The sequence below is a fragment of the Neopelma chrysocephalum genome, unplaced genomic scaffold (assembly GCF_003984885.1).
Source record: "Neopelma chrysocephalum unplaced genomic scaffold, ASM398488v2 Primary Assembly neopelma1_253, whole genome shotgun sequence".
NCBI lineage: Eukaryota > Metazoa > Chordata > Aves > Passeriformes > Pipridae > Neopelma > Neopelma chrysocephalum.
In genome coordinates, this window is record NW_020897915.1 from 1,118,619 (window position 1) to 1,142,069 (window position 23,451).

General features: G+C 47.8%; 1 protein-coding gene across 1 annotated transcript; it reads right to left on the reverse strand.

The window, feature by feature from the left end:
* Window positions 1–11,349: 11,349 nt before the first annotated feature.
* On the reverse strand, window positions 11,350–23,273 carry CGRRF1 (cell growth regulator with ring finger domain 1). Its single transcript, XM_027703977.1, has 6 exons — window positions 23,119–23,273; window positions 18,214–18,353; window positions 16,404–16,581; window positions 16,058–16,205; window positions 13,067–13,174; window positions 11,350–12,167 (listed from the first exon to the last, which is right to left on the reverse strand). Exons 1-6 carry the CDS (start codon window positions 23,220–23,222, stop codon window positions 11,817–11,819), a joined length of 1,029 nt encoding a protein of 342 aa, XP_027559778.1. The 5' UTR covers window positions 23,223–23,273; the 3' UTR covers window positions 11,350–11,816.
* Between the last annotated feature and the right edge of the window lie 178 nt (window positions 23,274–23,451).

Below are 23,451 nucleotides of genomic sequence, written 5' to 3' on the forward strand. Positions count from 1 at the left end.
GGGGTGGGCGGGGCCAGCCGCGCGCTGGGGGCGGGGGGGGGAAGGGGCCGCGCGTCCCCCGTTCCCGTCCCACCTCCCGCCCCCCTCCCCGTCCGTGTTCCCGCCACTCCCCCCGGAATTTTGGGTGCTCCCTCCGGCACGGGGAATGCTGGAAAACACACTACGGCCTTCCCCCCCCACCCCCGCCACCCCGCCCCGCTCCACGTCCTGCGGATTTCCCGCTGGAGGAAACCACCCTCTAGCGGGCTGCGGGGTAATGGCAGGGGGTGATTTTTAGGGGGAGAAAAAACCCGCCGCTTTGGGCTCTGGTGAAATGTGGCACCGGCAAAAATGGCAAATTTTAAAATGGTTATATTTTAAATTTTAAAATTATTATTATATTTTTTACGGCGTTTTTTAAATATATATTTTAAATATACACGTCTAAGCACTGTGTGTGTAGAGAAGGACGGGATTTGTGTTTGGGGTTATCCGTTTCCCCGGAGAGGGACAGGATTTGTGTTTGGGGTTATCCATTTCCCACACATACTTTATTTCCCTTTCCCATTTCTCATTTGTTTCAATTTTTTTATTATTATTATTCATTTTTTCATTTATTTCCATCTCATTAGAAAGGATGAGGGATACAGGTATATCCAAGAAGGAAAATGGGGAAAGAGAAATTCCCGTGCACAAGTGTTTGGAAGAACACACCAAAATGCTGAGTGGAATCGAACACTTTTTAAAGCATAAATAATGGTGTGAAGTGCTTTTATCTGTGGGCTTTTTATTTGGAATAAAAATGGTTTGTGGGGAATATCTGTCAGTTCGAAGCCATTCCCTCTTGTCCTGTTCCTCCATGCCCTTATCCAAATTCCCTTTCCAGCTCTCTTGGAGCCCCTTTAGGAATTTGTTTCCCAAAAGTGGCTGTGTGCTCTGGCGGGTGCTGGAGAAAGGGAAACTCTGTGTTTGTGCTCCCTTTGGCTTAAAAGGCAACACACCTGTCTGATTCTGTCCCCTTTGGGGGAAAAATATTAGCAGGGAGACAAAGGCCGCCCAAATCCACCGGGAACACCCAGACCTGTGTGCTGGAGCATCAATCCCTCAGCAGGATGACGAGATGAGGATCACCAAGTGGGATCATCAAGCATAAATGGTCCATCTCGCCACAGTTCTGAGTTTGCCTTTAGCTCCCGGTCTGTCTGGTGACTAATTAAACAAACAGGAGTGGAGTTCCCTGCCAACACACCCCGGCCATCTGTCTCATCCTACGGCTCCATCCTAACAAACGCTCCACCAAAGAGCCCCTTTCCCCTCACCTAAGTGCTGACAGTCCTCCCGCTGTCCGGGTGTGCTGCGGGATGGCCCGTGGAGCCATGAGGATACACCCTCTGTATGGGAATGAGGAGGGAGGCTCCTTCCACCGCCAGCGCGATCGGCACAAGGGGCTCCAGGCAGAGCTCCAAACGCTGCTAATTTAAGGGTTGCCAAGCTGGCTTTGCCAAAAAACGCCTCCCAGGTTCTGCATTTTGCACATCTAAAGTGATAAGGGCAGCGATCTGAAGGATATTTAGGGATGAAACATCAAATACATCCCTCTGCAAGGCTGGGAAGGGGGGCAAGAGATGGATCCCCCCCCCCACAACAGCAAGTGGTGGATGAACAAGAGTAACAGACCGAAGACAGAGTCTGTCCCATGCTCCAGGAGACACCAAGAGCCTGCCTGCTAATTAACCCAAAAATAATCACCCACCACTCAAGACCCCACAGCTCCTATTCCCCAGAGTGTCCCCGGGAAGCAGATGTGGAGGAGTGGAGACCCTGACGTCACAGCACACGCCGGGATGTTTGGAGGTTTCTATGGTAATTAAAAAATAGATCTGTGACCCGTGGAAGAAATTCCTTGCCGCATTCCTTGCTTTGCAGGGTGTGTGCCCCTGCAGATCAGTGTGATGGAAGGATCCTCCTTCCTGGCTGGAGGAAAATCTCCTTTCCTGACTGCAGTGGGGGGGACTCACCAACACCCCCACGGCCAACTCTCTTCCCTGCGGATGGAGCATCCAATGTGCAGACACTGTGTCCTGGGAGCAAAGACACCCCATGCACAAATACAAGGCAGAGTGAGTGGGAAAGCAGGATAACTCTATTTTATATGGTAATTCCTGTGGGACCTCGGGATCTTCGCGGATCCAGCTGGAGCATTTCTGCAGGGCTGCAAGTTTTGGGGTAAAAAGTGGAGGCTGTTTGTTGACTGGGGCAGAGCTGATGTCATACCAGAGTGGGTCATGGAATCACAGAATATCCTGTGTTGGAAAGGACCCACAAGTTCCATCAATTCCAACTCCTGGCCCTGCCCAGGACACACCAACAATCCCACCCTGTCCCTGAGAGCCTTGTCCTAACACTCCTTGAGCTCTGGCAGCCTTAGGGCTGTGCCCACTGCCCTGGGGAGCCTGTTCAGTGCCCAACCACCCTCTGGGGGAAGAACCTTTTCCTAATATCCAGCTTAAACCTCCCCTGGCACCACTCCAGCTGTTCCCTCAGGTCCTGTCACTGGTCACAGCGAGCAGAGATCGGTGCTGCCCCTCTGCTTCCCCTTGCGAGGAAGCTGCACCCTCCATGAGGTCTCCCCTCAGCCTCCTCTTCTCCAGGGTTGGAACAGCAACATTTAGGCATCCTCTACATTTCTGTTTACCATTTCAGAGAGAAAACAAGAGGCCTGTGGTAACATTAGCCAAGCAGGTGGTCTAAGCAAATTAGTGAATCTTGACGATTCCCGAGTTCAAAGGAAGCCGTTGCTCATCCCTGTCAAAGCTATCTGATAACATATTTAGCTGGAGAAAGGATGAGCATATCCACCAGCACACAATGGCCCAGATTTCCTAGCTCATTAAACCCAAATATTAGCGAAAATATCATGGTAAGCAGGCTGAGATAATTAAACACAACATCCCTTCCATTTGTTCCTAAACACAGTGTGGGAATTGGCCACTGGGATGCTAATGATTTCCTTACATTGGGTGGTGAAGTGGAGCTGTACAAAAAGCCCTGACAAAACCAACCAAACAAAAAGAAATATAAGAAAACTAAAAATAAAAAGTAAATAATATAAACCTATGTGGTTTTGTATTTCCAGACTGGATGAGGCAGATGTTAAAAATCAGAGAGTCCCAAAATGGTTTGGGTTGGAAGGGACCTCAAAGCCCAACTTATTCCAACCCCCTGCCATGGGCAGGGACACCTTCCACCAGACCAGGCTGCTCCAAGCCCCGTCCAGCCTGGCCTTGAACACTTCCAGGGATGGGGCAGCCACAGCTTCTCTGGGCAACCTGTGCCAGGGCCTCACCACCCTCACAGGCAGGAATTTCTTCCCATTTTCTAATCTAATCTCCCCTCCTTTAGTTTTATACCTCTTCCCCTTGTCCTATCACTATCTGCCTGTGTAGGAAGTCGCTCTCCCCAAATACAAAATTGGGATTTACACTCCTGTGCCCAGTCTGGGGGTTGGGGGTGACCTCGGGTCTGAATTCACCATGAGAGCAGCAGCGATTCTCCAGGGTCTGTCCTGCTTGGGGCTGGGGGAGGAAGACACAGATCTCCTGCACTAAAGAAATTAGAGGAAATGACAATCCCAGGCCTGGAATACCCAATCTAACTCTACTACACTGTTTTTCTGGCATCATTTTGGGGCAAGGTATGCACTGCTCATATTCCAGCCTTAATGCATAATCCTCCTTGTGGATCAGCTCTCAGTCTGGATGTACAACCTGTGTTAGTGGACAATTAGGTGTTGCAGCCCAAATCCTCATGAAAGTAGCGTGGGTTGACTCCCCTGATGCCAGAGGCAGTGGGAGATGATGACTGGGAGGAAAAGCACCTTTAGCCCTCTGGCTTGAGCTGTGACAGCGGATCTGAAGGGGAAAGAGAAGAAGTGGCAGCATCTGAGTGCCAATATCTGGTGAAAGAAGCACTGGGAAATACTGGTTATAGCATGGGAAACGTTGCTCATGTGTTTGTTTAGCCATTGTGAAGGGGTTGCTGTGAGAAGACCCCGTGTCATCTCCAAAAACACCGTCGTGCTGATCCGGGAGCGCGGGGGAATCCGCCTCTCCTGCAGTGTCAGCTCTGCCCTGCACGCTTGATGAGCTGGCTCACAGGGACCCCAGGGACTCAGAGCCAACAAAATAAATCATCTTAACTAATGGTTCTCAAAAGAACACCACTGGCAAGTGTATCACAGGCTGCTCTCACTGTGGTGATGCTGACAGAACCGGTGATGAAGAGGAGCCGGGGAAGAAGGGGATGCGAAAAGGGACACGAAGGATTTATTTAACCCGGCAGCCAGGAAGTTCCACTGGGCTGCTCCAGTTTCAAACAACCCCTTGAATACAAACACTGCAAAACCTGATTGACAGCAAAGTGAGTATTTGCAGAATTTGACTTTGCAGGACTGAGATTTGTGTGTGTGTGTTGAGGGCTAAGCCCCACCCAAGCCCCGTCGGGCCTTTGGGGCAGCAGCGCTGGTTTGTGGGGCACACCAGAGATGTCCCATCCCGCCCTCCCCAGCTGGAACAGCTCCACTCACACCTGGGATGGGTCTGCACCCCTGAGCAGCTCTGGGTCCCTCTCCATGCACACTAACAGCCCTGCTGGCGAGATCGCTCCCTGGATGGCTGTATCCCATAGTCTGCCTCATGTTTACCTACAACACTCCAATTTTTCCAACCATTTCCAGCCAGGCACTGAAAGCAGCTTGTTGTAGGACTTGGAGCTGACTGAGGCTGTGCTGCAAGCAGATGGCCCTGATGAAACAAGACACTGATCCCCAAGGAGGCACCACTCAAAGGAGCTGCTCGACTCCCCGGCTCCAGCAGCTCCAAGACAGGCTTGGAGATGTGCATTAGCAGCACCATGGAGGAAATTGCTTCCCTAACCACCCCTCTCAAGCAATTCTCTTTGGAAGCCTGGTTCCAGCCCAAGACACGTGTCAGCAGCACTGACACCATGGCAGTTTTCCTGCTTGGTGATTAATAATGGAGCAGCTGACAAAGTGATGGTAATCTAAGAATTTCCTTAAAGGAGAGTTGGAAGAGTTGCCAGGCTGGGTCAGGGTTTAGATGTAGGGGGGATGCCAGGGTGGAGGAAAACCTCCACACTCCCACCTGATGAACTGGAAGGGGATCCAAGCACAGAAGGCAAACACAGGTGGAAACAGCTCTCATTGATCCTCCTGCTCTTGGCTCCAAACAAGAAACACTGGAAGCTCTGCCAAAATGCCCCAAAACCACCACTCCTGCCTTCATGGGTATCCACAAGTTTCTCTGCAAGAGGTGGGAAAAGAAGACAAGAAAAGGAGAAGATTCTCATGGAAATGAGGGGATAAACCCACCTTATCAGATCAGACCTGTGGGGGTTTTGTGTTCCACTCAGCTGAACCAAGGTCTGCCTCCAAATCCTGCTACAAAGGATTGTGTTGCTCCAAATAAGAGACACCCAAAAGACTGAAAATCATTCCCACTCTTGTGCTTTAAGGGGCTCCTTTGGAGAAACAAGGCTCTTGATCCCAAGTCAGTGGAAACGCCTTTGGGTTTGCCTCGCCCTTGTATGGATTGATCCCATTCCCTGCAGCACAGAACTCCACATAGTTCCCACACGAGGTCATGGATCATGTTCCAGTGTGGATGGCTGTGGTTAAAACTGGTTGCTGGCTCTGGGGCAAAGCTTTACTGTGACTGTCCCCAGCTTCACCAGCCTCCAGCCACCCCTCTGTCCCCACCAGCTCTTTCAGGAGCCTTCAGACCACACGGGACACATAAATATTGGCTGTGCTGGAGGACGTGGCTTTTATGGGGATTCCTTGGAGAATTAACACCAGGAGCAACCAGGAATATTTAAGGACACCATTAAAAATGTGGCCCGGTGGAGGTCCACCTGTTCCAGCTGGCTACACCAGATATATCCAGAGGGGGACAGTGGAGCCTGGTCACTGGAAGCAGAAGGAGGAGGAATTGCAGAGAAATCTGCCCATTGCCAACGTGCCTGTCAAACCCAGCAATAAAGTCCATCAAATTACTGCTGAGGGTACAGCTCTGCAAAGCCTGGAGACTTCTGAGTCCATGAGGTGCTGTGAAATAGGTGTCTCATGGGCTGCTGCAAGTAGATCCAGCAGTTGGGTACACCAAGGTAGAGGTTGCTAAAATAAAGCTAAAATAAAGGATGCAGAGGATCCCATCAAAACATGTCATAGGATCAACAGTCCTTTGTGTTATCAAATACCTGTTTCAGGACAGAAGACAAAAGAAAACAGTTTGTTAATCACAGAATCACAGAATGGTTTAGGTTAAAGACAATCTCCTTCCAATCCCCTGCCACAGGGAGGGACACCTTCCATTATGCCAGGTTGCTCCAAGCCTCATCCAACCTGGCCTTGGACACTTCCAGGGATGGGGAAGTGCCAGACTTCCTCTGGGCAACCTGTGCCAGGGCCTCACCACCCTCACAGCCAACAATTTCATCCCAATATCCCACTTAACCCTCCCTTCTGGCAATGGGAAGCCATTCCCCTTATCCTGTCACTCCATCCCTTGTCCCCAGTCCCTCTCCAGCTCTCCTGGAGCCCCTTTAGGCACTGGAAGTGGCTCTCAGGTCTCCCTGGAGCCTTCTCTTCTCCAGACTGAGCACTCCCAGCTCTCCCAGCCTGGCTCCAGAGCAGAGGGGCTCCAGCACTCAGAGCATCTCTGTGGCCTCCTTTGGACTCACTCCACGTCCTTCCCATGTTGGGGACCCCAGAGCTGGACACAGAACTCCAGCACTAATAACAGAGCATTAAATGCTGCAGAATTTGATGAAGACTTTTTGTTGAGAAGTTGGTGCTGAAAGGGAAAACTGGAACTGTCAGACTTATTTACACATTTTCATGCCTCTGGGAAGAAACTTAAAGATCAAAAGACTGGAAAAGCTGTAGTCATTCTTAAATGTGAATCCACCAGCTCTTGGCAAACACCTTACTTTTGGTCCTATAGCAAAATGTAAAGGTGAGTTCCTGTGTCATTCAGGCAGAGGAGGGTTTGGGTGATGCTGCAGCTGCTCCAGCCAGGGTTTGGTACTGACCACTTAGGAGAAAACCAGCTTTGAAAGGAAAGGCAGCAGCTGGGCTGCCAATTTTGTCTCCGTGTATGGCAGCGGCTGGTGAATGAAAATCATCCCTTTCCAAGCTTTCCTTGGGCCATAAATCGCTGCCCTGGTCTCATTTTGATCAAGGACATGTGCTGCCATCCAGGGCTCTGTTAACCCTGGCAAGTGGAGCAGCCACAGGAGACAGGGCCGTGCCCGACTCCCTCGGGGCTCCCCCCTTCCCGTAATTATCCTCAGCCTCACTGCCAGCAACATCCCACCCCGGGCTCCCTGCAAGCTGCTCACAGTCCATGCTCTTCCCCTACAGGGAACACCCTTGAAATCAAGGAACCCTCAGGAACTGGAGCCAAAAATCCAACAGCTCCGAGCATGGTGTCGGTGCTGCTCGTGGCCAGCAAAGACACAACATCTGCATCTCACAGTTCTGGTGGCAGGAGGCTGATGCAAGACAACCCCTGGTAGATCTCTGGGGTCCCACTGCCTCCAAACTCAACAGCATCCACAGAATTACAGGAAAAAATGAAGAGGATAGCTATCAAAATAATTCACAAGTTAGCAATCCTCCCTCCAGCCTGTTTGGTAAAATATTGCTCACGAGGAGCTGATAGACACTGGAATAAATAGCAGGAGGAGAGAGAGAAGTGATGCATTAGGCTTCTCACCAGTCCCCTGACTGCAGCTACTCTGGAGAAATCTGCCAGGAAATATTAGATGTGAAGTGGAGATGCAACGGGAAAGGAAAAATTATTAGGAGCTGCCAGAACCTCTCAGCTGATAAAGACAAAAAGCTGGAGGAGGCATTTAAAACCTAGGAAAGCTTTCTAAGTACAAATCTGCTGATAAATCCAGACTGAGGATATCAAACACAGGTAGCAACTAATTGTCCAGATAATTAAAGCAGGACTCTCCCAGTTCAGCTGCAGCAGCACCCACTCAAAGGTGCCTTTTTGTAGGCATTGCACATTCCCACAAATTTATGGAACCAAACCAGTGGAAGCCCCTTTTTACAGGCATAACCATCGCTGCACTACAGTCTCATCTCTCTCTGCCCACATTGCTCGTGGACATGAGGGAGAGAAAGCAACACAGAAACATGTAGAGCTGCCCCAGTGACTCTGCAGAGACTTTCTGAGCCCCTCTGTGGTTCTGGGGGGCTGCTTTTGGGGGACCCTGCAAAGCATGGGACCCTCCAGTGCTTGGTTGTGGCCTTGTAGCTGTACTCAGGTTTGCATCTCCATCATTGTGTGCCATCAAAAATGGGAGTAATAAAGTTACCCAGAAATAACCCCCTAATCCTGGTTCCCTCTTTTTTTCATGCCCAGCATCCTCCAGCAAGGCAACACCAAGCCCTTCTAACAGCTCAGTCCAGAGGACTTCTGCTGTATCAGATGAAATTCAGCTGTCCCTGGCATTAATTACATCAGCTCCACACACACAGGACACCAGGGACAGCCTCTGCAGGGGCTGCACGTCCACTGCAGTGACAGAGGCCAGTCCTTGTTTGTTCTGGGAATGAGGACAACTGAGCAAGTGGTGACTGGTGCCCAGTTACCACAGAGACCTCCCAGTACAGACGTCAGCCCCAGACCCCCTTCACCTGGCACACGTCACCTGCGGCCCTGGCAGAGCTTCCTCAGGGCATGAGGAGACCCAGCAACGTGCAAATTGGCAGGAGAAACTCAGATCCAGGTTCCTGGCTCCTTTTACCGTACTTAAAACGACGTTAGAACGTAAATGAGGCACCTAAATCAGATCCACGCGGAAGCTCATCTTAAAGCTGAACAAAACATGGACCTGGGCAGCGTGACCACCCTTTTAGTACAGAAATTTTCCCTAATATCTAATCTAAACCTCCCCTAGCCAGCTTGAGGCTGTTTCCTCTTGTCCTATTGCTTGTTTCTTGGGAAAAGAGACCGGTCCCCACCTGGCTCCACCCCCCTGTCAGGGAGTTGTACAGCAACCACCTGAACCGACCTGGATCTGCCCTCCAACCATTTTCCCTCTACTTGAAGGAGGCAGGGAAGGAGGAAGGAAGATCCTAACACAGCAACTTTCTCTACAGAAGGAAGATGTCCCAGTCATGCTCAATTGGCACTTGGAAAGACACCTTGGGGCATCCCTAAGCAGCACCACTTAGTCTGATCAACCCATTCCAAAGCCTCAGCTCTGATTAGTTAATGAACCAAACCAAACCAACCTCTCCTGCAGCAAAACACAGCACAAATCTGTAACACCCCAATGCTGCTGAAAAGAAGCAAGTCTTGTTGCCAGAACTGGTCCTTGATGTCACCAAATCCATAAACATCATCTATAATGAGCAGAAAAGGAACATCATGTTGCCTCTATTACAACAGGGTGACGGAGCAGAACAGCCTCTGTCAATACACTGTGTTTTTGTGGGTCACAGGAAGGTTTTACTTCTCTCTTAGAGCCTTGAATCCCTGTTTTAAGACAACCAAGGGACACACAAGGCAGCTTTAGAGCTGCTCCTTTTCCTCCTTACCTGAGCTATATTTTGGGATGGCTCCTTAGAAGAAGGGCAAATGTAATGAGCCAGCTACTGTACTTTTTATAACTCTCCATCAGGTCTTTCATTTGGGCCAGCAAGGAAGCTTGTTAGAGCTGAGAAAGCAACTAAGCATCTCTGGAAAATGCTATTAAAAGAAGATGAAATAAATGAAAAGCTGGGACAGACTTAATGGTAAATACATGGCCTGGCAGCTCAGCACAGCTACATCCTGTTTGCCATTATTATTTAATTCTGGCATCGATTGAAGGATGAGACAGACCAGGCAACTCTCTGTGGGGTTGCTTGAATACCATTTCACTCTGAGATTAAACAAGCCCACGGGTTTGGATCGCACTGCCTCGTTGGGAAATTTCAATTGATTGATTTGATATCGGTGGCTACCGCGGTCCAGCAGCAAACACCACCTCGAAGTGGGCAAACAAGTCCCTGTTAATTATCAGTGCCCAGCTCCAGGCTGGAACCAGGGCAGCATTAACCTGCTCCTCTCTGGAATAACAAGCTGTCCAGCCGCTGTCCCACGTGCTGTGGGATCTGTTCTTATGGAAACAGTTGCTGCCATGGATCAAACGCTGCTCGGTCCCCACAGACACCTCGGGGTGTCAGTCCCGTATGACACATGGTGCAAACAAAAGGTTGGTTTGTCCAGCAGTTTGTTCCAGAGTTATCCCTGGCCAAGAAGGTCACTTTAGGCACACCAGATAAATTGTCTTACCACTAGCTGCTGATCCAGATTTCTCTGGAAATCTGTGGCTACATCCATCAATTCCCCACCTCCACCCGTCCTTACAACCTTCCCACCACCTGAATCTTTCCCTCAGAGGTAACTGCCAGGAGTTTGGAAGCAGGGTCAGGGCAAACAATAAAAAAAGAAGGATAGGAAGGTGAAGATGGAATACCTTGGAGTAGGGGAAGCTCCTTCCCTGGTTTGGAGCTGTGCAGCACCTTGTGTGGACGTTGGAGCTGCAGGAGAGGGCGGCTGCAGCACGTGGAGCACGGCTTTCCCTGCCTGAGCCTGAGCAGCTGTCCTGGAATTGGATGTGGGGAGAAGCTGCAAGGGAACAAGAGGGATGACAGAGAGCAGCTACTCCTCATTTTTACAGGTTCTCAGGAGCATTTTGTCTCATATGAGCAGATGTGAAAGTCAGCTGGTCTGTCCTGAGGAGAATTTGTGCCTCTCTTAAGAAAAAGACCACTTTCTCTTCTCAACAGCCATTTTTATTGCTTTTGCCAGTACACCATTGAAAGAAAAGAAATAATTTTCTGCTACTCTTTAGCTTCTTTCTTTGTTAGAGCAAATAAATTCCCTGGGACTATTGATAAAGGTAACTGGTTAACTTTGCATCCAAGCTGACCAGGCAAGTGAAAAGAGTTGGAAATCCCCCAAAGCACCACAAAACTGCCCAAGTCACCAACTCTGGGGAGTGATTAACCAACACTTGCACGGAGAACAAGTTCTTACAGGCATTGCCAACAAGATTGAAAGTCTGTGTCTCAAGATGTCATAGCAGGGGCTCAGACTTTAAAGTGTCACCAATGTGTAGCTCAAGAATAATCAACAGAAATCTTTCCAAAGGGCTTTGGCTGAAGTCCCTCACACACACACACACAAATCCTTCAAACCAGCTAGAAACAGTGTCCTGAATCCCTCCAACTCCCAGCTCCTGCCACAGTCCAGCCTTCAGCTACAAAATAAATACACAAGGGGGTTAACAATGAATAATATTTACTTTCCTTCATATGGTACATTCTGTAAAGTGCTAAGTTCCTAAATTATACCAAGTTAAGATGACACATGGCTCTAGTATTTTAAATGCAATAAATATAGAATGAGCTGTGTTCAACTGCACTTGCAAGTTTTTATTCTTTTTTTAGTAGACACACTAAATTTAGTAGTCGAAATAGCCTCCAATAGTGCTCCAAGAAAAACTAGGAAGCAGTTATAAATAAAATCACATCCTTCAGAGACATCCTACGCACTTCTCCTGTCCACATTGCACACAAGCACAGTGCTCCTGCGAGCATATGGAGCGAGGAAAAATAAGGAAGCTGAAAATTACCTGACAATAAAAAGCAAAAACCCTACAAGTTACTGCTACATATCCTCCCATAAACAGTCTGGCTTCCACATTTCATCTCCGTGCACACAGCCCAGGTCTTCTATTTTTGTCTCCCATTAAAAAACTCTTCCAGGAAGAACATCTTGCAAGCCACGGGTCGATTCGTCTTCGTCTTGCTCCTTTTTGCTGCAGAGTGGGAAAGACTCTTGGACAAACTGCCTGCACATGGGACACTGCTGGAAATACCTGACACAGCCATCGCACAGACACGTGTGTCTGCAGGGCAGGAGGACCCAGTTCACAGGGCCATTCTGGCAAACAACACAGTCTTTGCTGTTTTCTTCCTGCAATTCCGGTTCCTTCCCAGCCAGCCCGCCCTTTTCCAGCAAGGTCCTGTCAGTGCTGCTCTTCCCAGGGAATGTATTGCTTGAGGACGGTGCAGGGCTATTTGCAGACATGAAGAGTTGCTAAAATACACATAAACAGGAATATTTAGAAGTCAGCAAACTCTCCCCCAATCCCTGCACACACACACACGTGCAATGGAAGTTCCACTGGGTCACTTCTCTGGGATAAACGGTGCCAGACTCTGTGTGGGTCCTGACAGCTGCCTGGCCTTCAGTAAAAGGCATTTCAGAGGCATAAAAATCACATAAAACACTGGGAAAATATTCAGGATAAGTCACCAGATCCTGGCTGCATCGAGTGAACGTCATGCATGAACTTTACCGGGAGGTTTTGAGCAGCTCGGGTTTGTTTCTGGTCTATCAGTCTCCGTGCCCAGAGGGATCTTCCATCCATTCCTACCAAAGTTATCTCCACCAAGCTGTCAAGTCCACTTCACTCAACCCATTCTGCTCTTGCTCATATTCCAATCCCCTACTCTGTTTTTTTTTTTGTCTTATTTTACGTGAAGCATAAATTCTTCTGGGTATGACTCCCGACCTCGGAGCGTGTACTGCAGGAAAAAGGAATTTTTTAAAGTAAGTTTCTTCTGAAACTTCCTTGATTGAAAGGGGAATTTGGGAGAAAGAGGTGGTTTGAGTGACTAGCAAGGAAATAATTATTCTGGAGAGAAGAAGGGTTTTAACAGCTCATTTCTTCTACTGCTTTACAAAGTGGACACGTCCTAGGACTCCTAGACTAGAACCAAGTAATTTCTCCAGGAAATCTTGAATATTTTCATAGAAAATATTTCTGTACTGTAAGTTCCTCAGGAACTACTTAGCTGATAAAATATTTTTAACCACCATCCAGTTCTTTGCATGACAATAAAAGCCTTGTACTAATTTAGGCTCCCGAAAGCCCACACGAACTAAACTTAACACTGTCACACCAGCAAAACAAGACTCTGTGAGTGTCTTACCTTCAGATCATGGTATTGACCTTGAGCTAGGAGGAGATACTGATATAATATTCTGCAGGAAAGTCTGTAGCTTTCATCAGGAATGTGAATTACAGCCACCATTGCAATCTACAGACAGAAAAAAAGCCAACTTTAGTGAATTTCCCTCTGGTTATATCACCCTGTGGAGCCAGGCTGGGAGAGCTGGGGGTGTTCACCTGGAGAAGAGAAGGGTCCAGGGAGACCTGAGAGCCCCTCCCAGTGCCTAAAGGGGCTCCAGGAGAGCTGGAGAGGGACTTGGGACAAGGGATGGAGGGACAGGACAAGGGGGAATGGCTTCAAACTGCCAGAGGGCAGGGTTAGATGGGATATTGGGATGAAATTCTTGGCTGTGAGGGTGGTGAGGCCCTGGCACAGGTTGCCCAGAGAAGCTGTGGCTGCTCCTGGATCCCTGGAAGTGTTCCAGGCCAGGTTGGATGATGCTTCCACTATCCCACTGGGATAGTGGAAGGTACCCATGGCAGAGGGGTTGGAATGAGAAGGTCTTTAAGATGCCTTCCAACCCAAATAATTCTGGGATGCCATGATTTGCTCTGGTACAGCCTCTGACCTGCTTAATTCAGGATAACCAGGAATTCAACAACGTTGACTTCAAGCACAGATCAGAGAAAAATATGCTGGACAAGGTAAAACCAGGATGTGGCACAAGAGATCCCCTGGTGATGCTCCTCCATGGAGCCCTTCTGGGACCAGTTTAGGGCACAGACCTGCCCTGGCTGCTCCCACCTCATGGAATTAAGCCCCAAACTGCAAAAGGCACCTGAGCAATCGCAGCTCCCCTGAAGGTAAAAGGTTTGTGCAGCTGAGGAAGGGCTTCCTCACACAGCCTTGGATGTGCCTTGGAGAGGCCAACTGGATACTGAACTTCAAGCAGGAGCAGCAGCTCCTACACTCCCCCTTCCCACTCCCCTGAGTCACGAGGAGCCGCTCCCAGATGCGACAGAAGCTGACAAACTGCAAGGGCTTCCCAAAAGTCTTCTCCACTTTCTCCCACTTCCCTCACAAACACACGGTTTTTAGGCTCTGAAAAGCCTTTAGAAATGTCACTTGCTGGCTCGTAAACAGAGCAGGCAAAAGACAAATTTCGCTGGAAAGGATTCTGGAACCCCACGGGTTGCCTTTGGAGGAATGTCTCTGGAAATACAGGCCCTCTAAGCTTGCCTGCTGTGCCTGACCCCCCCCCAGCCTGCCCAAATTACATAATAGCCTCTAAAAAGCAGGGAAAAAAGAAAGTGAAATTCAGTATTATTGTAGTTCCCAGAAGCTGTCAAAAGAGAAATGAAATATAAAAGCTGTTTTGTTTAAAAAAAAAATAAAAAATTAAAAGCAAAGCAGACTTGCACTTCAAAATCCACACATGGCTAATTAAATAGAGAGTTTAAATGTGTCTGTAGCTACACATATGGATTTATACTGAATTCACTGTTCTGCAGGGAAAAGGTCTTTTTTTTTCTAAACCACAACACCTGAGATCTAAGCTTATTTCAACTTAGCCCTGCCAGTCTCCAAATAATTTCTGTAACTCTTATATATGGCCATGCTAATTTTCTGGAGCTAGAGGAAAACCATGGCACAAAACCAAATAGGGATGATCTAGTGACAAAACCAGTTAGGATGAAAATTAAACCCCCCAGGAAAGATATACTGGAAAATCAGACCCCCCCAAAAGAAAGAGATACTGGAGTACCATCAATAGTGATGGACACACACACCCACACACACACATACACAATAATTCAAAATGGTTATATCATACTGGCAAATATCCTTTTCCACAGTATATTTGTATTTTACAAGTTTGTTTCAACAAACCAGATGCAATTCTGACATTTGTCTGGCAAGGACGTGGTGGAGTTACTCCTTGACCAGATTTATAGATTCTAGATGAGCTCCTTTCCTCCAAAACCAGAGGAAAAATATCCCCCCCCACCCTCTCTTTCCACCCCTTTCTGCTATGCTAAGGAACAAAAGAGAGGTGTTACAAAGTCATGTCCATGCTAGTGTCAAACACATTCAAATATTAAATTTACAGTCTTTAGATTAAACTATAGAAATGTATATATAAACATTATATATAAGAATTTATTAATCTGGGGGAAACACCTTGAGTGGGGACAGGAGGGAGCAGGGCAGTCCTAAGGTCAGGTGACAAGAAGCCAAGGACAGGAATCACCTGGAAAGAGGACAGATTTCCTAGGCACTGGTGTGATCACAATTTCCAGATGAATGCATGGAAAAGTGTTCAAGTGGATTTAGGCACTTGTGTTATTGTTCAAGCAGTTGGTGCTAACATAGAAAAATGTATCCCAAATAATTCAAAAAATAATCAATTTGGGGTATATAAAGGATATTGAGCTGCATGTGACAAGGCTGAAGCTGCTTTAACAGTAAGAGATTAGGAGGAGACCCTTTTTTGGGGAGCTGAGTATCTCCTGTCCGTCTGTACCTCCACCCCTTCCTGCCACTCACCTGGAGCTCCCGTGAGACAGAACTGCACGACACAGACCTGTGGCAGAAAGGGAATTTCTGTGTTTCTAACAGCCAAGTCAGCAATCAGCTCAGTATCTGTGCCAGACACTAAAAAAAAACACCCCGTCCTGCCTCGCCAACAGAATCCAAAATTCCATCTCGGCGCAAGAGCTCCACCACAGGTCTGTGTGATCTGAAAAATCAGAGTAACAGGCTACTAACCTGCCACAACCCTCCTTCCTCTGGCCACAGAGACCTTGGCACACAGGAGCTTTGGGAAATAAGCATCTTTTAAATGCCACACATCTTTTTTATATTAAAATCATCCTTGTTCTTCCTCCACGCTGCTCTGGAGACGACGGCGACAAGCGAGGGACCAAATTTTAGGGGACGGGGAAGGGAAGCTGCTTTATTCAAGCCTCTCTCCTGAAACATTCAGACCTTAAATACAGTGACCCTAAAATATATTCTGACATTACTTACAATATCATAAATTTCTCTGTCTTCCTCATCTGCCAACGTCAGCAGTGCTACCAAGGGATAGCGAGATCTGGGCACGGGGCCAAAATCCACAACTCGAGCATCTTCTGGTAACTGGCAATATTTCTCTTCCTTGTCATTTTTTTTAATGCTTTGTCTGTGTCAAGGAAAACAATCAGCGTGGCTGCAATTGCAGTCCAACCTGACGTCTGCACACAGAACATTTGCCATCATATTTGTTCATAAAACACACTGTGCCAAAAACTGCCGAATGTTCACGAAGCCTCAACATCCCTCGTGCCAAAACAATTAACGTACTTTGTCAAAACAGCTTTAAAAAAAAGGATACAAGTACTGTTGTCTGTAGAGGTATTCGTTGTACAGAGCATCCTCTAAGGCCTGAGGAGTCTTTATCCTGAAGCAGTAGACGTGTTTCTGCAGGGCTTCGTGGAGTTTCTGGACGCTGCAGCCCCAGTAGCAGGTGAGGACACAGTTCTCCAGACAGTCAGGGGTCAGGGTTACACCCTCTGGGAGACAGAAGAGAAGGATTTCAGGAATTCACCCACACGCTGGAATTCTGGAATTGTTAAGTGTAGCTTCTTCGAGAAAAACAACTTCAGAGAATCCCAGAATGGTTTGGGTTGAAAAGAACCTTAAAGCTCATCTTGTTCGACCCCCTGCCATGGGCAGGGACACCTTCCACTAGCCCAGGTTGCTCCAAGCATCATCCAACCTGGCCTGGAACACTTCCAGGGATCCAGGGGCAGCCACAGCTTCTCTGGGCAACCTGGGCCAGGGCCTCACCACCCTCACAGGGAAGAATTTCATCCCAATATCCCATCTAACCCTGCCCTCTGGCAGTTTGAAGCCATTCCCCCTTGTCCTGGCACTCCATGCCCTTGTAAAATGCCCCTCTCCACTTTTCTTGTAGGCTCCCTTCAGGCAGTGGAAGGCTGCAATTAGGTCACCCCTAAAATTATAAACATTAGTATAAAATAAATTATTTATCATTATAAGCAAACCTTCTAACAATTTGGACTCAGTTTAGTGTTTCTGAAAGTCAATGGAGAGGGGGAAGACGGTGTGAGGAGATAAAATGGCTCATTAAGCTCAAAAAAGTAGCACATGCGTTTTATGAAGGGTAAATTTTAACTTCTGGTAACACTTTACACACTCACAGGCAGATCCAAGAGCACAAGCCCTGGCCCAAAGTCCATTCCCTCCCCAGATAATGGTATTAACTGGATCACTGGCCTACGAAACTCTATGTGGTCTCAAAGAATGAGGCTCCTGATCATGCAAAGGGAGGAGAAAAAGATCTACGTGCTCCATTTCTTTACTAAAAATCAAGTACCTTCAAGTCAACTTCTAAACACTTGCTGCACAAACAGGAGCAGAAGCACCCAAAGCTCCTGAAAAAAAACCAAATTACCTGAAGATTAAGCTGTTGGGTTTGTTGTGTGGGTGGTTTTTATGTTGAGGGAGGGGGTAAAACTGCAGCAGCCCTTCCTGGTGTGTTGGGAGGCCCCACATCTACATGGGTGGAAGATGCTCAGCTTTGGTTCCTGCTCCCCAGTGACACAGAAAGGCAGGAATCTCATTTCATTATGTAGGTGATTTCAAGGATATTAGGAATGAACTTAACTCTGATCCATATAGATATTTAAGTTCAGCTTCCACTGAAGCACAAATAGAAAAAGAGGGAGATTTCTATTTGTCTATTTATTATTAAAAAATAGGGCACTTGCAAACACTGCTGGAGATCTGGGCTTAGACTTAAGTGGGCGGCACATGTTCCATAATGAATTCTATAGATCCAGTTAAATTTACAGGAACGCCCACAGGAGCTGGTAATTTGCAAATGTTTTAGTGACTTAAAGATCTGTAATAGCAGGAAGGGTTTCATTAATGAGAATTAAGCTGTACTTACATATCCAAACATTTCACTTCTAAAAACAGGGCGTTTGTAAGCTGTGAAAAAAATTATTTCTGCTGGAAGGATGGGAGGAATTACGATCAAGGAAAAGGGTGAGAGCAAGCCTGAGGATGATCTTTAAGGTCCCTTCCAACCCAAACCATTCTATGATTCTGTGAAGAAAACAGAAAGCACCAAGTTCAGGAACCCAAAATGACAAAAATCACATCAGAAACCCACTGACTTGTTAGTGAAGCTGCAGCAGGACGAGGGATTTCCAGCCCAAAGGGGTTCTTCACTTGTCTCATCCGCTTTTTCAATACCCTTGTGCTGGATTCTGTTTCCTCTGAGTTCCTCAGGATAACAGGAACACCCAACCCAAACCTATGGGACATGAAAAAACAACAACAAGTGGGTTCAGTGTTAGTGTTGACTCATTTTACATTTTTTTCCAGCTCTAAATAGCAAGCAGCACAGCAAATAAGAGTTGGTTTGGCTTTCCAGAATATCTGCTTGGATGTATGGATGATATATCCTGCCAATCTGACTCCAGCTTTTCGTGGCAGAAGACAGGACACAAGGAATCTTTAAAGGAGGGATGTTTCCTACAATTCCAGAAAGGGAATACAATTAATGAAGTGGTCAATGCCCTCTAGTGGTAAAGGGTTAGGCCAGAGCTTCCTCCCAGTTGAGTCTTGCACATTCCATCCCTGGATCAGATCTGGAAAAAAAAATCACTATTTGCAGAGAAGGAACAGCCTTAATGGCCTGGGTGCTCCAAAGGAAAACCTTGGAGGAAATCATTCAGCCCTGGGATATTTTTAGGTGTATCTACAGAGACTGAGATCCCGGTTTCCCATTTAAACCTCAGTTACAACCAAATGCTGATATTAAATCAGGGGCTGTAAAGCCTCTGCTTTGAGCCAGAAACCAAGTGCAAAATAATCAAGACTCTGAATCAAAGCTGAGATACTGAGACCCCTTCAAAGCCATAACTAGAACATCAGACTAAGTGATATTCTGATCCTAAAAGGATAAGGAAGCAAAGGATTAAAAGTTTAAAAACCCCATGAATCAAAATAAAAATCAAAGAAAGGAAGGAAGAATAATTTGGAGAAAAGGGGGCTCAGGGGGGACCTTCTGGATCTGCAACTCCCTGACAGGAGGGTGGAGTTGAGGGGGAGGGTTTCCCTGCTCCCAGGGAAAAAGGGATAGGAAGAGAGGGAACAGCCTCAAGCTGCACCAGGAGAGGTTCAGTTGGGTATTGGGAAAAAATTTTCACTTTTTAAGGTGGCAGCCATAACTTCCAATAACCAAAAGCTGATTAGAGAAGCTTTTTAGAGAAGTCCCAGATATGCAGACCACGGGAGTCTTTGTTAATGCATTTTAGGAAACATTTATGAATTATCCCAGGCTGCTCCTTCCCGAATCTGTGGTTTGGTCGCTGCCACCTGTACTGGTGAAGGGATGGCCTGTTTCATGGCTTTGAATTTTGATGTATGCAATCCTCAGAACGTTGGGTGCTGGAGAAATCCAAATGGCTCAAAGCACAGCTCTTCCCTGAATTCAGTATCCTGAGACAGCAGCTGTTACAGTAAGGTGGGTCTCATAGCAGTAGCTCAAGCTGAAAAAGGCACTTGGTTTGGAAATCGCTCAAGTAATTTCGTGTACAATACAGCTCTGAGCCAGACAGACAATTTTGTAGCTTAACTGCTACTTTTTCCTGGTTTTTAAAATCTTTTCTAAGTCTTGTATGTCAAATGAAGAAGAAAAGCAGAGTTTTTACTGACACTGAGTCCATTGATCTGCGTTGGAGGGGTGCCCTTTATAGGACTAACAGGGAAAAACACCAGTCAAAAGTGACTTTCAAGTTGAGGATATTACTTCAGGGGGGAAAAAAAACCCTCAAAGCCATTCTCAATAGCAACAACCTGCTCCTGGCAGTCCAATAAATATTTGCCTTTGCCATTTAATATCATCTGTGCCTGAGTGTCACAGACACACCAAAGGGGAAAGAGACTGAGCTGGTGGAAAATATTCTGTACTCATTACTCAACAGAATCCCAGAATGGTTTGAGTTAAAGAGACTTCAAAGCTCATCTCATTCCACCCTCCTGCCATGAGCAGGGACATCTTCCACTATTCCAGGTTGCTCCAAGCCCTGTCCAGCCTGGCCTTGGGCACTTCCAGGGATGGGGCAGCCACAGCTTCTCTGGGCAACCTGTGCCAGGGCCTCCCCACCCTCACAGACAAGAATTCCTTCCCAATATCCATTATAAATACCCCAGGGAAACATCTCCCAGAGGAACCAGGTGCAGCAGCTGCTTCACTTATTCAGTACCCAAAACTCGACAGAGCTCATCTCTCCAGCTGTGCACACAGATGCCTCCCTGTTTTACACCATCTGGCTGATTCCTGAGGAAAAACCCCGTCCTTTGGAAACTTTCTTGGCTGGTCAAAAGCAACAGGACAATCCCCATGGAAAGCAGCAAGAGAAAAGAGAACCTGGTACAGCTTTAGCAGCAGCTGAAGGCAGAGAGGCCTTTCTGTTCAGCAGTAAGAGTGTTGTTTCTGTAAATTTTAAGGTAGCATTTTCAGTGTAGAAGGATGAATGAAGATGCAGCTTTTATTTTATGATCTAACAATCCATACGATGAGCTGGTAAAGGGGAAAATTAATTTCTTCAGAGCAGTGCTGGTTTAGAAAAGGCAGGAGTTTCCAATGGGTTTGTTCATGAGTTATTTCTCCAAAGAGCTGCACTTCCAGCAGGTGCTGAGCCCTCAGCTCCTCCCAGCAGGAGCATTTACCTGCAGCTAAAAATACAGTGCACAGGCAGTCAGGTGATCTAAATTCCACTCCATCCCCGTGCCCAGGGCACCTGTTGGGCTGGCTCTGGAAGTAATAACCTACTTGAGCTCTGAGCAGAGCCACAGGTATCCAGGGCTGGCCGTAAAAACAGACGCTCCTCCAACCAGTGCGAGGGCTCACAAATGAGAGCAGGGACATTCCTGAGCAGCTGCTGTTTTTCAGGCTGGCTGACACCACCCCAAACACATCTACAGAGCAAATTAATGCCAAAACTGATGGGGGAGACCAAATGCCACCCCAGCAATAGCTCAGGTGTCCTGTGCTCCTGTGACACCACTTGCATTTACAGTGCTCCGTGTGGCAAATGAAGGGCTGAGTTGTTTTCATGAGCAAGTTCAGGAGCACTTGAGCTGTAACTGCAGCTCCAGGCACAGGGAAGTTCCTTAGAAGATGCTCCTGGACATGGCCTTGGAATGGCAGAGCTCAAAGGGAGCAGCCAGTACCTCTGAGCACCTGCCCACACGTTCACTTTTAAGTGCTGAGCTCCTGGCTACTCCTGGCCTTGATTAACAGTCTCTCAACACTCTTGTTTGAAGAAAATTTGCATGTATTTCCATAAACCAAGTGCAGGTGCACCTGGAATCTCTGATCCCAAAATAAAAATGCCTCTGGACACTGCTCTTGAACACCCTGTAGCCAAAAGGCAACAACAGACACAAAAGGATCTTGTGGCACACCTATTTCCAGACATTTTCCACCAGGGGATGGCCAGCAGTTATTATAAGCAGATAAATAATGATTAAATTACAAAAGGATCACTGGTTTGGGGATAGATATGCTGGAGATTTATCTGACTCATGGCCCAGTCTGATCTTTTTCTAAAGATATCTTTAAAACAAGATGATACTGCTGATAAAGGTATCTTTTTTTTTAAAGAACTGATGAAGTGAAGAAGTGGACAGAACTGGATGGCAACTTAATACCATCAGTGCAGTGGGACAGAGAGACTTATAAAGAGGATTTCTACCACCTCTGTCCCCAAGCAAATAATGAGGTGGAGCTTCATCCAGCACAAAGAAACAAAAACAGAAAGACCAGTCCCCTTCACTGCCACTTACCCAACACTTGGGGAGGAACTGCAAGACAAGAATCAAACTTCTCACAAAACATATCTGAAAGATCAAAAGATGTGCTCTGTTCACCCTGAGACCAACAGAGGTATGTGTGTGAGCCAGTGGCAGCCAAAAAAGTGCTGTAAACAAGGGAAAAGCCTCTGCATGGAAGGAAAAGCCAATCAGGGTATTTAGAAGCTTCTGAGAGAACAAAGAGCTACAGCTCAAACACCTGCAGTTCACAGGGAGGAAAACACTGAAGCACAGCCCTGCAGATATTAATGAGATATTAATGAGGGGAAGTTCAATAACTCAGTTTTATTCTCTCTGGGATTCTGAGGTGTATCCACAATTCCTACGTTAAATGTTTTGACTGCTAATCAATGCCCTCCACTTGTACTCACACTTCCAGACACTCCTGAGAGTCACGAACGTTCAGGGACCTGAGAAACGTTTCTGAAAAAGGGCAACAGTTACACCTTTGCTGGATCCTCCCAAGCACAAGCAGCAGGTCCTTCACTCACCACTCTTTGAGACACTTCAGCAGATCAGCTACAGAATCACAGAATTGTGGAGGTTGGAAAAGATCTCCAAGACCATCGAGTCCAACCTGTGACTGAACACCACCATGTCAAGTAGACCATGGCACTGAGTGCCACATCCCGTCGTTCCTTGGACACCTCTATGGATGGGGACTCCACTACCTCCCTGGACAGCCCATTCCAATGTTTACAACCCCTTCTGTGAAGAAATTCCTCCTGATGTCCAACCTGAAGCTCCCCTTGAGGCAGTTTCCTCTCATCCTGTCCCTTGTTCCCTGGGAGCACATCCCAACGCCCACCTGGCTCCCCCCTCCTGTCAGCGAGTTGCAGAGCCAGAAGGTCCCCCCTGAGCCTCCTTTTCTTCAGGCTGAGCCCCCTCAGCTCCCTCAGCTGCTCCTGCTGCTCCAGACCCTTCCCAGCTCCGTTCCCTTCCCTGGACAATACACATACATAGTTCAGCACATACAAACGCAGAGTTTGCCGATATCGTGACTAATGTTACAAAAAATATTCAGAAGAGTTTGGCATTGCTGAAAGAAGGAAAGAGCTTAAAGGGACTTAAAGCCCATCCAGTTCCACCCCCTGCCACGGGCAGCGACACTTTCCACTATCCCAGGTCGCTCCAAGCCGCGTCCAGCCCGGCCTTGCCCCCGCGCCATCGCACCCCATGTCCCCCCGAGCACTGACCAGCCGAGGACGACGGCGCTGGTGACGAGGAAGCAGACGGAGACCAGGGCGATGTAGAACAGCGGCGAGTACTCGTACAGCGTCACCAGGAACACGGCGGCCATGGGGCCCGCGGGCCGCCCGGGCGCCACTGACGCCGCTGCCCTCAGCCTGCCAGGAAGGGGGCGGGGCCAGAGAGGCTGAGACTGAAGCCGCTGCCCTCAGTTTGCCAGGAAGGGGGCGGGGCCAGGATGCGACTGACGCCGCTGCCCTCAGCCTGCCAGGAAGGAGGCGGGGCCAGGGAAGCCGCGACTGAAGCCGCTGCCCTCAGTTTGCCAGGAAGGGGGCGGGGCC

Bases quoted from the DNA above. Each gene is read 5' to 3' on its own strand.
- CGRRF1 (XM_027703977.1), bottom strand. From the start codon at position 23,222: ATGGCCGCCGTGTTCCTGGTGACGCTGTACGAGTACTCGCCGCTGTTC. The intron at 16,206-16,403 runs GTATCCTTTTTT...ACACAGACAAAG, and splicing joins CTCTACAGACAACAGTACTT to CATTAAAAAAAATGACAAGG. The intron at 13,175-16,057 runs GTAAGTAATGTC...TTCTGTCTGTAG, and splicing joins ACAGAGAAATTTATGATATT to ATTGCAATGGTGGCTGTAAT.